The sequence below is a fragment of the Mauremys mutica genome, chromosome 3 (genome assembly GCF_020497125.1).
Source record: "Mauremys mutica isolate MM-2020 ecotype Southern chromosome 3, ASM2049712v1, whole genome shotgun sequence".
In the NCBI taxonomy this organism is placed as follows: domain Eukaryota; kingdom Metazoa; phylum Chordata; order Testudines; family Geoemydidae; genus Mauremys; species Mauremys mutica.
Genome location: NC_059074.1, coordinates 126630674 through 126646674, shown reverse-complemented (window position 1 = coordinate 126646674; position 16001 = coordinate 126630674). Strand labels below are relative to the sequence as shown.

The 16001-nt window shown below is 40.9% G+C and overlaps 1 protein-coding gene across 9 annotated transcripts in view; it reads right to left on the bottom strand.

Moving 5' to 3' along the window:
* AFDN (afadin, adherens junction formation factor) overlaps positions 1–16001 on the bottom strand; it is a 201608-nt gene that overhangs the window by 66728 nt on the left and 118879 nt on the right. For 7 of the 9 annotated variants that reach the window (XM_045008898.1, XM_045008901.1, XM_045008899.1 and 4 more), the window contains exons 13-15: positions 6279–6340; positions 4546–4751; positions 374–519 (exon numbers count right to left, since the gene is read on the bottom strand). In XM_045008898.1, coding sequence (XP_044864833.1) covers positions 374–519; positions 4546–4751; positions 6279–6340 — 414 coding nt within the window. Of the gene's footprint in view, positions 1–373; positions 520–1268; positions 1290–4545; positions 4752–6278; positions 6341–16001 lie in introns of all 9 variants that reach the window. The other 2 variants (XM_045008897.1, XM_045008900.1) reach the window with 1 other exon arrangement.

The following is a 16001-nucleotide window of genomic DNA, read 5'->3' as shown; positions in this document are numbered from 1 at the left end:
ACATTTTCATGATCAGATGTGTAAAAATTTGGTTAGCTACCGCACACCATTATAAAAAGATACGTATATCGATTTAAACAAATAGAGTTAGCACCTAACCATTCAGGACAGGATCTCTGTAGAATTTGCTTAGCAAGGAACACAAGAAAGTGATGCAATTTAATTCTCACTACAGCCCAAATGATCCAGCTCATAAAATAACTAACTTCTTGTCCACTCCCTATGCATTTCTTTAACTGGTTTCAATACAGCTCAAGAATCATGACATCTAGACCTTGGAAAAAGTGCACAGCACTTTTCAAAAGTATAGAAATAAAGCCTAATACTTCCATATGGCAAATATACAAAAGAAACAAAATTCTGATGCCCTTACTTGAAAGCCATTTGAACCAAATGTGCCAGAACATCTTGCGCATCTAAAGTAATTCGGCTAAGGTCACGGTCTTGCTTAATGAAGTTGAGCAATTCAGATGCATTTGCCATCCAAAAGGCAAGTGCCCCAGCAATATTCTTCTGCTTCTGTAAGTAAAAAGAGAAGTAGCAAACAATATAGGGCAGGTCCTTTCTGATCAGAAATGATTAGATTAAGAGCTCCAAAGATAGACCAGTACATTTCCCATTTCAAACATACCTCAGATACCAGATATTTGCAAAATATTTTTCTATATATAACAAATGATAATACTGCAATTCTTCCAACAAATAAGTTACATTTTAAATATATACAGTATTTACAAAATTCTGTCCAGTTGCCATTAGTGAAATCGATGGAATAATGGCATTAGCATCTAGTTATGCAATGCTAAAAGATTAGCTGAATGCATTATCTGGTAATCTGCGTGTGCGTAAGCACATATTAGCTGTTACCCACTGCCACCCTGATACTGCTAGTCACTGGCTTTGACACCAGGCAGCTCAGTATCGAGTACTGATCTATCTCACCATCTCCCGACCATAAATGCCAGGCTAGGCAACCTCAGATGAGATCCAAAGAATAGGAACCACAGACACAAAAAAAATAAATAAAGGGAAGAAAAAGAACTTTGGTCATTTCATATCCACACTGAAGTGCGTTAAGCAGAAATTATGGAATGCCGATAAAGGTTGCACAGTCAAAAAGAATTTTAGTACTGCATGTTCCAGTTGCTGAATGAGTGTTATGAACTGTTCAGTCCAGCTGTTTGAGTATTGTATTTTGACATGGAAGCAGCATGAGAAACTGAGCTAAGCCAACATAGCTAGGATCAGTTCCCAGCAGTATATCCTACCTGATCAACCTGGTCTACCTCCTGGAGAAAAACGGACGAAGGAAATCAAACAGAATAGAAGAAAGAAACTTGTGAACAATCATGGTAGTTTTAGAAATCAGACACTAAATATGAAGGTATAACACTTATGTTCACAGATACACCTAAATATATTTCATCAATGGCTCTGACACAACTGAGACCACTTATATTTTAGGTAGACCCAGTAATATGACAGCAAAGAACCAAAGTGCCAATTAGTTCAAGGAATGCCCTTGAACCACAGGCTGTTTCAGAGTCAGTGCAACACAGACTTCCTGCAGAGCATCTGCCAAGTCTCTCTGTAGCAGCATGAATGCTAATTCCAGAGAGCTTGCCCACACTACTGAAATGAAGACAATGTACAAACACAAACAGGGACAAAAGGAAAAAGTAAAAAATAAAATACAAAGTGGGGAACAGATTAATACATGGTTTTCAATTTAAAACAATGGTTTGAGGTTTTTTTAAACACAATGAAAAATACTGAGTCAAATAAAATATTGCACTAAACTTAAAGTTCTGCAACATGCAACCTACACTAACTATATTTTGCCTTCTGCTATTCCAATATAGATTTTACTTCATTACTCGACTTTTTCAGACCCTTCCATAAAAGTACTCCCCATCACATGAAATCTTAATATTTTGTGCTGTTTATTGTTTCTACCACCAAAGATTTTGTCAAGTATTTTCAGAATTTTAAGAGTAGCTTTTGGAAATTACACTAGAAGTCTCAAGTCTCTTTATAATTCTTATAGGCAAAAATCAGAATTTTGACCAGCATCTCCTCTTCTCATTCCCTGGCACAGATGTTTGTGTGCTTTCCTCCTCTAGTTTCTCCATTTGGCTCCAGTGATCTCATCCCATCTACTTCTCTTGCCCCACTCACTGTACAAATACTCTCTAGACTGCCTCTCCTCCAACTGCATCATGTATATCCCTCCAAAACCAGCTTCCACCAATGGCTCTCAAAGTCTCCAATGAACTCTTTCTGCTCCAAGCTCAGAGTTAGCATACTCTGTCTTTATCCTCCTTAACCATGCTCCTCCTGAAATCTTGCCCCCCCACTTGGCTACCATGACTGTCCTTTCCTGGTTCTTTTCCTACCTCTGCAATCACTCGTTCAGAGGATTATCCTCATCCTCCCTCTTCTGTGGTGGGGAGAGGGGTGGTTTACACAGGGCTCAGTCCTTGATTTCCTCTTTTCCCTTCAGGCCTTTCTCAGAGTGATCTCATTCATAATTTCAACTATCATCTCTACGCTGATGTGTCTCAGATCTACCTCCCCACTCCTGACTTGCCTCCTTCCACCAAAACTAAAGTATCACCACCTCTCTGACCTCTCATGGATGTCTAGCCATCAACTTAAACTCAACATGGCCAAAACAGAGCTCTTCATCTTTTGCCCCTCAAACCCTCCCCCTGCTGCTCCTCTCTCAGTCACTGTGGAAAACAGTTCCATCTTCCCTGTCACTCATGCCCAAACCTGGACATAGTCTTTGACTCAGGCCTCTCTGTAGATGTTCACATCCAGACCATATCTAAAGCCTGCCACTTCATCCTGGATAATGTGTGTAAAATCAAGCCTTTCCTCTCCATTCATACAGCTGTCTCTTATCTAGGATCACCTTATTTCTATCGTTTTTGCTGCAACATTCTCCTCTATGGCCAAGATGAATTCCCTCTTTGTCTACCTACATCCATTCAAAATTCTGCTGAAAAGATAATTTTCCTGGTTCACCACTTCAATCATCATCATTCTTTGAATCCCTCAACTTGCTACCCCTACATCACCACATCAAACTCAAACTAATTGTCTTCACTTTTAGGGCTTCTCAGGGTCTACGAATCCCCCATTTATTATCCCTTATTGTTTTGAGACATCAGTCTCTGTCCGCATTCTTCAAATGTTAAGTCCTGATTTCCCTTTTATAAAAATTCTTACAAACACTACTGCACTTTCTTCAATGCCACCTTATGCATGGGAGGAGCATTTTGTAAGTATCTGCAAAGCCACCTTGTTGTTCTCCTCCCTTCTTAAGTCTTCTTCACTGTAATGCCTACGAAAAGTTTAACAGTTGGTTTGCTGTGACCAGTTTTTCATGCTGACCAGCAGTTTCATTATGCTCCATCTATTTGTTTTATCCATCTGTTTTTTATAGTTGTACACTTAAGATTGCACGCTCTTTTGGGGTAGGGATTATGTCTCTTTGTTATGTTTGTACAATGCCTAGCACAATGGGGCCCTGAGCCTCTAGGCACCAATGAAATATGTAAATCATAATACAAATTTAAGTATATAACAATAATTCATTTATTGATCATTTTTAAGAAAACACTTATGTAATCTTGTGTTTTATGTATTATAAAGAATATGGATGTTAATGCTCCCGCTGAGAAAAATCTGCAATTGATGAGTTAGGGCTATTAGTAATAACATGAAATATTATAACTACTTTCTCAGGATATTATGGTAAAATTAAATACATAGAAACATATTTTAACAACGGTGAAGAGACAGTACAAGATATTCCTTTCTAGATTTCAAAGTCAAGACTGTGGATATGATCCTGCATTCATTGTAAAAGCAAAAATGCCATATCCTTCAATGGGATTTTTATATGTGCAAGGAATGCAGGATCAGGTTTCATATTATATACTAAAACTTCTACCCTGATATCTTAAATGTCTTTGTGCAAGATGTGTCGGTATCAAATCAGCATATTTGAGAAAAAAATCAAACAAAAAATACTAAATGCTGTACTATCTTTGTGTGTATGTAGTAAGAACAGGACCAAAGTTCAATAATTACATTCCTTTTTTAAGCTAAGTATTACAACATGCAATTGATCAATGTAAATCCCTGTATTCATAAGGCATTACTAAAAAAGCAATTACAAGTCACATCAGAATTGGTTGAGGATCAAAAATAATTAATGGAAAGACTGATTTTAGAACTATTTGGGGTGTGGTGGGTTTTTTGTTTGGGGAATGGGGAAAGAATGTGGAGGTGGAAAAAAATCACCTTTACTATCCTCATATAGGTCTTCATCAAAACCAAAAATTTATCCTGAGGGAATGTAGTTTACTATCTCACAAGAAAAAAAATCTTTACAAGAGAAATAAATACATTACAGGCTGATGCTCAGCAACCTTTTGAGTGAAACCGTAGAGCAGGGGAAAGAAAGACTTTTCTGAAGAAATTTATGTATATATTTTAAATTCCTTTGACTTGTCTCTGCAGATCAAAACTCACCTGTATAACTCCTTCCATCATGCTCACCATCTTGTTGACTATTGCAATGACTTTGTGAGTACGCTCAGTAGGACTGATGTCAGGTCTGTACTGGTTTGACAATACATACCGACATGTCATGTACAAAACGTAAGTAGGTGATAATTTAAAATGAACTGTCGAGCTGTTGGTATAATTAATAATGGCAGATAAGAAGGCATCTTCAGCTGTGGAAACAGACAAAAAAGTCACCCAAGGATTGGAAGAATAAAATAAAACTTCATAATTCAATGAAATAAGGTGGTAAGTTTCTTCTCTTTTTTTGTTTTATTTATCTCATATGTTCCTAACTGTCTAAACTATGCACTGCAACTACTGAAGTAGGACAATAAATCATCCAGATATAAGCTAAGAGACTTTATGTAGGAAGAAATAGCTCAACGTTATTTCCCATTTATGTACAGTAGAACCTCAGAGTTATGAACACCAAAGTTATTGAACTGACTGGTCAACCACACACCTCATGTGGAACTGGAAGTATGCAATCAGTTGAGACCAAAAACCACCCAACAATTTATAATACAGTACTCTGTTAAACAAACTACTAAAAAAATAGGGAAAGTTTAAAAAAAGATTTGACAAGGTAAGGAAACTATCTGCACTTGTTTCACTTAAATTAAGATGGTTAAAAGTAGCATTTTTCTTATGCATTGTAAAGTTTCAAAGCTGTATTAAGTCAATATTTAGTTGCAAACTTTTGAAAGAACAACCATAACGTTTTGTTCAGAATTATAGACATTTCAGAAAAACAACGAGGAGTCTGGTGGCACCTTAAAAACTAACAGATTTATTTGGGCATAAACTTTCGTGGGTAAAAAACCCACCATTTCTTCAGATGCACAAAAACAAAAATGTGGGGTTTTTTACCCACAAAAGCTTATGCCCAAATAAATCTGTTAGTCTTTAAGGTGCCACCGGACTCCTTGTTGTTTTTGTGTATACAAACTAACACAGCTACCCCTCTGATATTAGACATTTCAGAGTTACGAACAACCTCCATTCCCAAAGTGTTCATAACTCTGAGGTTCCACTGTATCAAGTCAACTACTCCAGGGACAGTACTGTTCTTTAATAAAATAAAATCCAATTTCCCTTTTCACTGTGCCTTTCCAAAAGCTCTCTTACAGTACAATTTACAGTGCTGTGAGATTTCAGACAATCACTGGACTGAAATTTTCTTATACAACTGGAAGTTTTTAAAAATCCATAATAATGTGGCATAGCCAAGAGTCTACAATATTTTTGATAGTAAAAAACCTATCATCATCAAAGCTAATGTTTTACTTGATACCCTTTATGGAATATTAACTCAATTGGCCTTTTGACCAAGATCTAGTTTATTATTAACTTACAAGCCAGTATATGTGGAACTTTTTATAAGGGGGATGGTTTCAATCTGATCTCTCTTTTCTATTAACAACTCTGGTTCTAAATTAATTTATTTTGGAGACAGGGAATTCCAATGTGGTTGCAATAAACTACATAGGGACCCATCTAGTACTTGAATAATTTTTCTCCCCTCTCCACCAAGCCAGTAAAATAAATACCTCTTTTTAAGTGATTTCTAAACTTTACTGATAAGTTTCCTTTTGAGTTTTTAAAGTGATTGACTTTAACAAAAAAAGTCACTTTTTAACCTTGTTATATTTAATATTTTATTTTAAACTGAAGTTAAAACTTTATTAAATACTCACAACTTTCCTTGAATTCGATGCTTGCAGGTAATATCAGTTCTGGCCCAACCGTGTCCTGAGGCCTAAAGGAAGAGGGTAGATATTCAAAAAACCCAATTCACATAGATAAAGTTAATTCAACTATCAAATGATGTGTTCTTCTCCAAGGGCTTTCTTTTTGAACCTCTATACAACGTTTTCCAAAAAAGTGTATACTGCAAATATGCTTTCCTTTTATTCAACTGCTTCCCCCCACCCCTTTTAAATTCACACACTGTACTTGCTTGCAAGACAACAGATCACAATAAACCTGAATTGTGGTGTATATTATTAATGAATGTCCTCCTTTTCACTATATGCTATAATGATCAAGTCAGTCTGCCACCAGCCATTGACATGACTCAAATATCACTATTAAAAAAAACCAACTCAGTAATACACGGAGAAAAAGTTAATCAAACTCAGCCTAAAAAGAGCTAGCCTAGTTGTAAAGATTTACCAAACGAGCTGTTATGAAGCAACTACACCAACTATTTTAGAAGCAGCTTGGGACTCCATTTCCTATTTCTAAGAGTGATGAATCAAGTTCCCCTTAACCTTCATCTAACTTAAATTACAGTGCTATCCTGCGAAGTGACTCTGAAGTTGGCATTATGGGGTTCAGCGTTTACTACCTTAACTATTTCTTTATCATTTATGTCAAGTTTGCAATTCAACTGGCTTTTTTAACTATCAACCTTACAAATTTAATCTAGGATCTGAAAGTCAAGCTAGGTACTTTTCTTCTTATGCATCGTATTAAAATATTCTCTCATGCTCTCAGTGACAACTGTGTTACACCTTTGTCTCTGATGGTTCACATAGGTTTAACTGTTTGGAACTCCGTAAATGCTTCTGTTAATGATACATAAGATAGAAGAGAACCCAGCTTACTTGCTCAGACCAGTGCTGGCTCTCTGAATGGCCAATGGTAGTAAAGAATTACTAAAGCAAACAGATGGGATTTTGCATGCTTATGGAAAACAAGTCCACTGAGTAAGAGACACTGACATTTTTACACATAGCCACTTTTCACAGCAGAACCAATTTTATTATTGATTTTAAAGCCTTGTCTACACTACGGGGTTAAGTCGAATTTAGCCACGTTAGGTCGATTTAAAAATGAATGTGTCCATAAAACCAACCCCGTTCCGTCAAGGGCTCTTAAAATCAATTTCTGTATTCCTCCCCAGTAAGGAGAGTAGCACTACAATTGACTTTGCTAGGTCAAATTTGGGGTAGTGCGGATGCAAATCGACGGTATTGGCCTCCGGGAGCTATTCTGTGCTCCATTGTGACTGCTCTGGACAGCACTTTGAACTCCGATGTACTAGCCAGGTACACAGGAAAAGCCCTGGGAACTTTTGAATTTCATTTCCAGTTTGGTCAGCATGGCGAACTCAGCAGCACAGGTGACGATGTAGTCCCCCCAGAATCGTAGAGTGTTTCTATGGTCCCCGTATCATCTCCATCCCTGAAGTTATCGCAGATTAGAAGGCGAAAAAAACGCACTCGATAACATGTTTTCCGAGCTCATGCAGTCCTCCCGCACGGACAGGGCACAGCTTAATGCATGGAGGCATTCAGTGGCAGAGGCCAGGAAAGAATTGAGTGAGTGTGAAGAGCGAAGGCAGGACGCGATGCTGAGGCTAATGGGGGAGCAAACGGACATGATGAAGCATCTGTTGGAGCTGCAGGAAAGCCAACAAGAGCACAGACCCCCACTGCATCCACTGTATAATCGCCTACCCTCCTCCCCATGTTCCATAGCCTTCTCACCCAAATGCCCAAGGACGCGGGGGGAAGTCTGCAGGCACCCAACCACTCCACTACAGAGGATGGCCCAAGCAACAGAAGGCTGTCATTCAAACAGTTTGCTTATTGTAGCCACACTAAAAATCAATGTGGCCTTGTCCTTCCCTCCTCCCGCATGCCACCTGGGCTACCTTGTTCGTTATCAATTTTTTTTAATTAATAAAGAAAGAATGCATGGTTTCAAAACAATAGCTACTTTATTTTGAAGGGGGAGGGTGGTTGGCTTACAGGGAATTAAACTCAACCAAAGGGGCGGGTTTGCATCAAGGAGAAACACACAACTGTCACACCGAAGCCTGGTCAGTGATTAAATTGATTTTCAAAGCCTCTTTGATGCGCAGCGTGCATTGCTGTGCTCCTCTAATCGCCCTGGTGTCTGGCGCGAAACAACTGTCTGCTGCTGTTTACACAGAGGGAGGGGTGACTGACGACATGTATCCAAAACCACCCGCAACAATGTTTTCGCCCCATCAGGTATTGGGAGCTTAACCCAGAATTCCAATGGGCGGTGGCGACTGCGGGAATTGTGGGATAGCTACCCAGAGAGCACCGCTCCGTAAGTCGATGCTAGCTACGGTAGTGAGGACGCACTCCGCCGACTTAATGCGCTTAGTGTGGACATACGCAACCGACTGTATAAAACTGATTTCTATAAAATTGACCTAATTTCATAGTGTAGACATACCCTAAGAGACATCATCAACGCAGGTCTGAAGTTAGATAGACTAGCTATAGCTTGCTTTGAGAACACATGAACAATGCTTACACTTTTATACATTAAAATATTGTTCCAGCTCACCCAAAACTAAGGCAGAGAGACATGATTTTATGCAGTCTATTAAATGTTTTATTATGAGGTTCCTCAGCAAAATCATTTCAGCTTTAAGGTGATTACAGGACAAGATTAAGACAGATTTGCTGGCAGTACATACAGAAATATTGAAGTTCCATTAAATTTTGTACCAGTCAGCATTAACCATGCAACCTACATAAAAGGATATTTAATAGTGTTTAAGATTTCCCCACCCCCCATTCACAATCTCTAAAATGTTTGATTAATTTCCCCCCATTCACATCATGAAATATACTTCAATTACTGTTAAGACAGCCAGCTTCAGGAACTATCAGTACTCAAGGTTCAAGGAAGAAAAAAGCTGGCCACCAAGGAGCTGGGCAGAAAGGAAATCAGAGAAAGAGGCCTGGAACTTTATAACCATCAGAGGCAAGAGGTCACGGCAGCATTCTACACAGCTGGAGACAGACAATGATTGACGGGCTATGACCATCAGAGTGAAGAGGACAAGGAGGAATTCCACACATCTAGACGTTTCCTTTTGATACTAGAAACATGGAAACTGTGGAAGATACCTCACAAGATCCAGCTGGTCCAAGGGAATGGAGAGATGTACAGGACACACCTGTGGATTGCAGCTTGGCCTAACCCGTAAGAAAGTCTTCTCCAATCATCCACGGAAGACAGATCTTTGTTGTGGATTCAATACTCAGAAGAATCTAGGGAACATTCTGCAAAGAATAGGCAGACAACAGGACAGTGTGCTGCCTTCTTAGAGCCAAGACACAAGACATCACTTAGATTGGATGGGGTTCTGAAGTCGATGGATGTTCATATTGGCACTAATGATACAGCATGATGTCACAGATAATGAATGACCTCAGGGAATTTGGAAGCATGCTGAAGAAGAATGTCCAATCATCTTCACTGAGATCCTTCCTGTTCCACAAGTGAAGGAAGACAGAAGGTAAATTATTCTGAAAGTAAACCACACTGGCTAGGTAAGTGGGACAGGGTGGAGGGTTTTGGTGTTTGTGTAACATTTGTTCGCCTTCTATGGGGAGACAGGGCTGTATAGTTTGGATGGATCCCTTACAGAATGGCCTCCACTTCAGCATAAAAGGAACCAATCTCCTTGGGGATAGGCTGGCTACAGTAGTTAGGAGGGCATAAAACCTTTTTTAAAAGGGGAGGGTAAAATAAAGAAGGAAGAAATGAGCACTCTTAGCACAAAAATGAGATGTTGAGAACAAAATTAATCAAGAAACCAAAGGACATGGGGAAGAAATTTTTTAACTGTACACATCAAGGCTAGGAGTCTGGGTAACAAACAAGTTGAACTGGAATTGCTCATTTATGAGCATAAATTCATTTTATAGTTATTACTGAAACCTGGTGGGATGATTTGCATGATTGGAACATTATAATCAATGGTTATAACTTATTTAGGAAGGATCAAATGGGCAAAAGGGGAGAGGGAGTGGCACTGACACTCTGTCAAAAATGTCATAACCTATTTCCAAGTCACTCATAACTGGAAGGAAATGATCTGGAACGCTTATGGATCAAATGTCCTAACAGACAAAGCACAAGATGGGGTACTAAATGGCATTTGCACCTGCAACAGACCACCAAATTACACTAGGGAACAGAATGACTGGCTCTTTACACAACTATCTATAATGTAGAGGGGAAAAAGCTGCAGAATCATGGAGGACTTCAATTTGAGTGACATATGCTGGAGATCTTATGTTGCCAGTACTAAAACATCCTTAGAATTTCTAAATAATATAGAAGACAATTTCCTAATTCTGAAAGTGTTGCTACCAACATGGTAGACCCCATTAGACCCCATTTTGACAGATAAAGAGGAACTAATCACAGAACTAACAATTAACGGTAACTTAGGTAAAAGTGACCATGGCTTGATCCCATTTTTAATATGCAAACAAAATAAAAGTCCTGATCAATATACATACACATACACACACACATATACACACTTGTCTCTTTTCAAGCACCATTTTCACAAAGCTGAAAACAATTATAAGCCAAATCAACTGGGAGGAAGAATTTAATCAGAAAATTGCGACTGAAAATTGGGAACTGTTTAAGAACACTACACTAGATATCCAAAAAGCCACTATCAAGGAAGAAGGCTGTATTGGTAAAAAACAAACAAACCAAAAACAACCCCCCAAACTATTTTAGAGGGAAGTGAAGGCAGCTATATTAAAAAAAAGATAAATGGAAGAAAGGGGAAACTGATAGTAATGAATATAAATCAGAAGCTAGGAATTGTAGAAAACTGATAAGTGAAGCAAAGGGAGACCAGAAGAAATAAATAGCAAGCACAGTTAAGGAGTCTTTTTAAGTATATTAGGACCAAAAAGAATCCTAACAATAGTATTGATCCCTTACTAGTTGGAAATTGTAGACTTAATATTGCAGGAATGGCAGAAGTGTTGAATAAATATGTCTCTTCTGTATTTGGGGGAAAAGCAGATGATGTAGTCATATCATATGATAATGCTCTTTCCAGTCTACTAGTATCTCTGGAGGATGTTAAACAGCAGCTACTACAGATAGACAATTTTAAAATCAGCTGGCCAGAGAACTTGCATCCAAGAGTTTTAAAGGAACTGGCTGAGAAGCTTCTTGAACCATCATTGGTGATTTTCAGAAAGTCTTGGAACATCAAATGGGCGTGTTTCTAGTGGGGTCTCACAGGGATGAGTTCTTGGTCGAACACTATTTAACTGTTTTATTAATGACCTGGAAGACAACAATATCATCATAATGATATGGTTTGCAGATGACTTAAAAAATGGGTGAGTGGTTAAGAATGAAGAAGACAGATCACTAATACAGCGCTATCTGGATCACTGGGTAAACCGGGTGTAACAAATAATATGCGTTTTAATGTGGCAAAATGTAAATTTCTACATTTAGGAACAAAGAAAGTAGGTCATTCTTACAGAATGGGGGACTCTATCCTGAAAAGCAGTGACTCTGAAAAAGATTTGAGGGTCATTGTGGATAACCAGCTGAACATGAGCTCCCAGTGCAATGTTTTGGCCAAAAGGGCTAATACAATCCTTGGATGCATAAATAAGGGAATCTTGAGTAGGGAGTTGAGAGGTTACTTTACTACTGTATTTGGCACTGATGTTGACAGCTACTGGAATACTGCATCTAGTTCTTGTGTCCACAATTCAAGAAGGATATTGATAAGTAGGAGAGAGTTCACAGAAGAGTCACGAGAATGATTAAAGGAGCAGAAAGCCTGCCTTACAGTGATAGGCTCAAGGAGTTCAATCTACTTAGCTAAATATTTGATAATCAGCTCTTCAATCTAGCAGAGAAAGGTATAATATAATCGAATGGCTGGAAGTTTAAGCTAGACAATTTCAGACTGGAAGTAAGATGTAAATTTTAAACAGTGAGAGTAATTAATCATTGGAACAACTTACCAAAGGTTGTGGTAGATTCTGCATCGTTGACAAAATTCTAACTCAAGATTGGATGTTTTTCTAAACATGTTTTTCTAGGAATTATTTTGGGGAAGTACTATTCCCTGTATTATACATGAGGTCAGACTAGATTATCACAATGGTCCCTTCTGGCTTCGAAATCTATGAAAGACAGTATTTGACTGAGAAGAACAATTTTCTATTACATACTTGTTTTCTGTGAGGTGGTAATACTATACTAGTACATTACATATAGAACTGCACCACTTCAATTCATAAGCCATATTGCCTCCCTTGTTCAGAAATTAACTACTAACAGTGTCTTTACCCTACAAGTGCTCATTAACTAAAATGTAAAAAAACAGGAGAAAATATCTGCCCATTTCACAGGCTTCAAAAATAGCTTATGACTCAATATGACACTAACAATCTTAAACTGCTAAAAGACGGAACTAAAAGGAAGACATGGTGTAGACCAACCACCTCTCCAGTTACCCAGAATAGCCCTAGGATAAGGCTCTGCAACAGAGTGAAAGAAGAGCTGGTAGTGGAATTCAGATAGGGACCACACATCTCTAAGAACCTCCAGTTATGGTATCAGTGAACAGCAAACCAACAGCATATTACCACCCCAGACCCAACAGTATTGGTGACTGAGTCTGTGTAGATAGTAGCGTTCTCCAGGGCAGTGTACCTGGCTCCTGATACTGGAAAATGGACCAGGCTTCTGTCCATTGGTGACACCAATGGTACCAACTTCAGGTGGACCGTGGTCTTCAGAACTGACGACTCCTCCCTCCTCACTGGCATCAATAGTATAGGAGGCATCCACTGCCTTCTTTTCCTCACCAGTACCAAGGATGATCCCTGCGCCCCTTCAGCTAGTCCCAATATTGGGGGGGGGGGGGACTTTTGCTCTTCAGTTCTGGGAAACTGGTACTATGCTTCTTATAAGCATCAGACACTTGGGTATCAGGGCACAGAGTCTCACCTGACTTAGGCCTGGACTACACTGCCACTTATATCGATGGAAGTTGCATAACTCGGAGTGTGAAAAAATCACCTCCCTGAGCAACCCAGCTTACATCGACCTAATGTGGCGTCTACACTGCGCTACGTCGGCAGGAGACACTCTCCCGACAACTTACATTCTATTTCTCGGAGAGGTGGAGTACTGAAGTCAACAGGAGAGTGCTCTCCCATCAATTGCAACAGTGCCAATTTAGTGGACCAATGTAAACAAGCCCTTAGAGGGTGTCAAAGAGGAGGTGCTCTTTTTGGATGAGGGCTTAGAAGGGGATTTCTCACAATTTTTTGTGAACTTGTTCTGAGGGGGTAGGAGGAAACTTTTTTGGAACAGTCTTTAGCACTGGTCTGATTATCCCCAAAGCTGGAGAATACTGTGCTTGGAGGGATGCTTCTTGGTGCCTCTGCCTGACGCACCGGAGGTGGAGGGTTATCTGACGGGCCAGGATCAGACTGGGGTCTCACTACACTTTCCATCAGGAATCTTCTATGCCTGGCTTGTACATAACTTGATGGGTTCACCTAGGAAAGGACGCAGATAGGATACGAGCTTCCCCAGGACAATAGAGGCATGTATCATGCTCATTGCCAATCAAGAAAGCTAGGTTGCAGGCCACTCAGATTTTGAGTCCTGGAAACCTGGGCACACTAATCACTCCAGATGGGGGGTGGGGGGGGGGACCTCCCACCCCCAAGACTACTCAACTACTCTAACTGTAAGTTAGTTAAAAACAGGTTTCATTAGCTATTTACAGCTACACTTTTTGAAGAATTCTAACACACACTATGGACATTGCAGAAGTTGTCTCAGACCACCGGTGGTAGAAAGGAACTGGAGTTTGGTGCACAGAAGGTTATAGGCACGGACCAGTGGATACTGCTAGCAAATGTCTTCTAGTCTTAGATGCACGCAGTGCAGGTGCACCTCAAATACAACACATATAGGCCGTCCCTGGTGGGGGCAGGGTCCAGGACAAATCAGCCTCCCAGCTAGTCCCCTCGCTGCCCTCCTGCGCACCCGCTGCTCTCCTCCTCGCTGTCTGCCTTCCCACCTGCTCCTCGCCAGCTGGCACGCCCCCTCCCGTGTGTGCCGCTCTCCTCCCCACTAGTCTCCTCGCCAGGCGGCTGGCGCTCCCCATCCCCTGTCCACCCGCCTGCTGCTCTTCTCCTCGCCATCCACCCACCCCCTCAACCCTCATACCTCCCCGCTAGTCTACTTGCCATCCATCCGCTGCTCTCCTCCTCGCCGTCTGTCCACCCGCCTCCTCGCCCCCCTCCCACCTGCCTCCCCGTTCGCCTCCTCACCCTACTTGTCTGCCTGCCTCACTTCTCCACCCACCCCCTCACCTGAATATCTGGACAAATGATGTCCAGATTGTACGTCGGTCAGGACATGGGACAAAGGGCTAAGTTTCGGGACAGTCATGATTTTATCGACGCGCGGGCCCCCCCAAAGCAGAGGCCCAGGGCAGTCACCCCAATTCGCCCTACCCAAGAGACGGCTCTGCATATAGGAACTCAAAATCTGTTCTTAAGTTTATGAAGACTCACAAGAAATTCTGTACCTATTAAAATACTCCATTAGATGCGTTTAAATTATCAAAAAAAAAAACCAACAGTCTAACGAATTCAGAAAATAGCAATTTGTCTGGAAAAACCAGTGATATAAATTACAGAAAAATCAAAACTAAGATATTTTAATATTCTCTTAATTTCATCCTTAATTTTGGAAAGGGTTAACAAAACAGTTAACCACCTTTTAGTAACTGTTGTTCTTCGAGATGTGTTGTTCATGTCCATTCAAAGTAGGTGTGTGCACGCCGCGTGCACGCCAGCCAGAAGATTTTCCCCTAGCAGCGTCCGTAGGGTCGGCCCTGGCGCCCCCTGGAGTGGCGCCACTAAGACGCCCTATGAAGGGGCCCGCCGACCCTCCACCCCCTCGGTTCCTTCTTGCCGGCACTCTGACAGAGGGGCAGGAGGGTGGGTATTGGAATGGACATGAACAACACATCTCGAAGAATAACAGTTACTAAAAAGTGGGTAACCGTTTTTTCTTCTTCGAGTGGTTGTTCATGTCCAATCAAAGTAGGTGACTCTCAAGCCTAACCTTAGGTGGCGGGGTCGGAGGTCACTGCTGACTGGAGTACTGCACGACCGAAGGCTGCATCATCCCTAGCCTGGTGCGTGATGGCGTGGTGTGACGAGGACGTGTGGATGGAGGACCACGTGGCTGCTCTACAAATCTCCTGAGTCGGGATCTGAGCCAGGAACGCCGCAGAGGCGGCCTGCACCCTAGTGGAGTGGGCCGTGACCAGAGGGACAGGGGTCTTAGCAATACGATAGCATTCCCGGATACAGGTCGCGATCCACGAAAAGATGCGCCGAGAGGAGACCGGGAGCCCCTTCATCCTATCCGCTACTGCGATGAAGAGCTGAGTCGAGTGTCTAAACAGCTTGGTACGCTCGATGTAAAAAGCCAAGGCCCTGCGGACATCCAGGGAATGTAACCTTCACTCCTCATTGGAAGAGTGTGGTTTCGGATAAAACACCGAGAGAAAAATATCTTGACCCATGTGGAACTGTGAAACCACCTTGGGT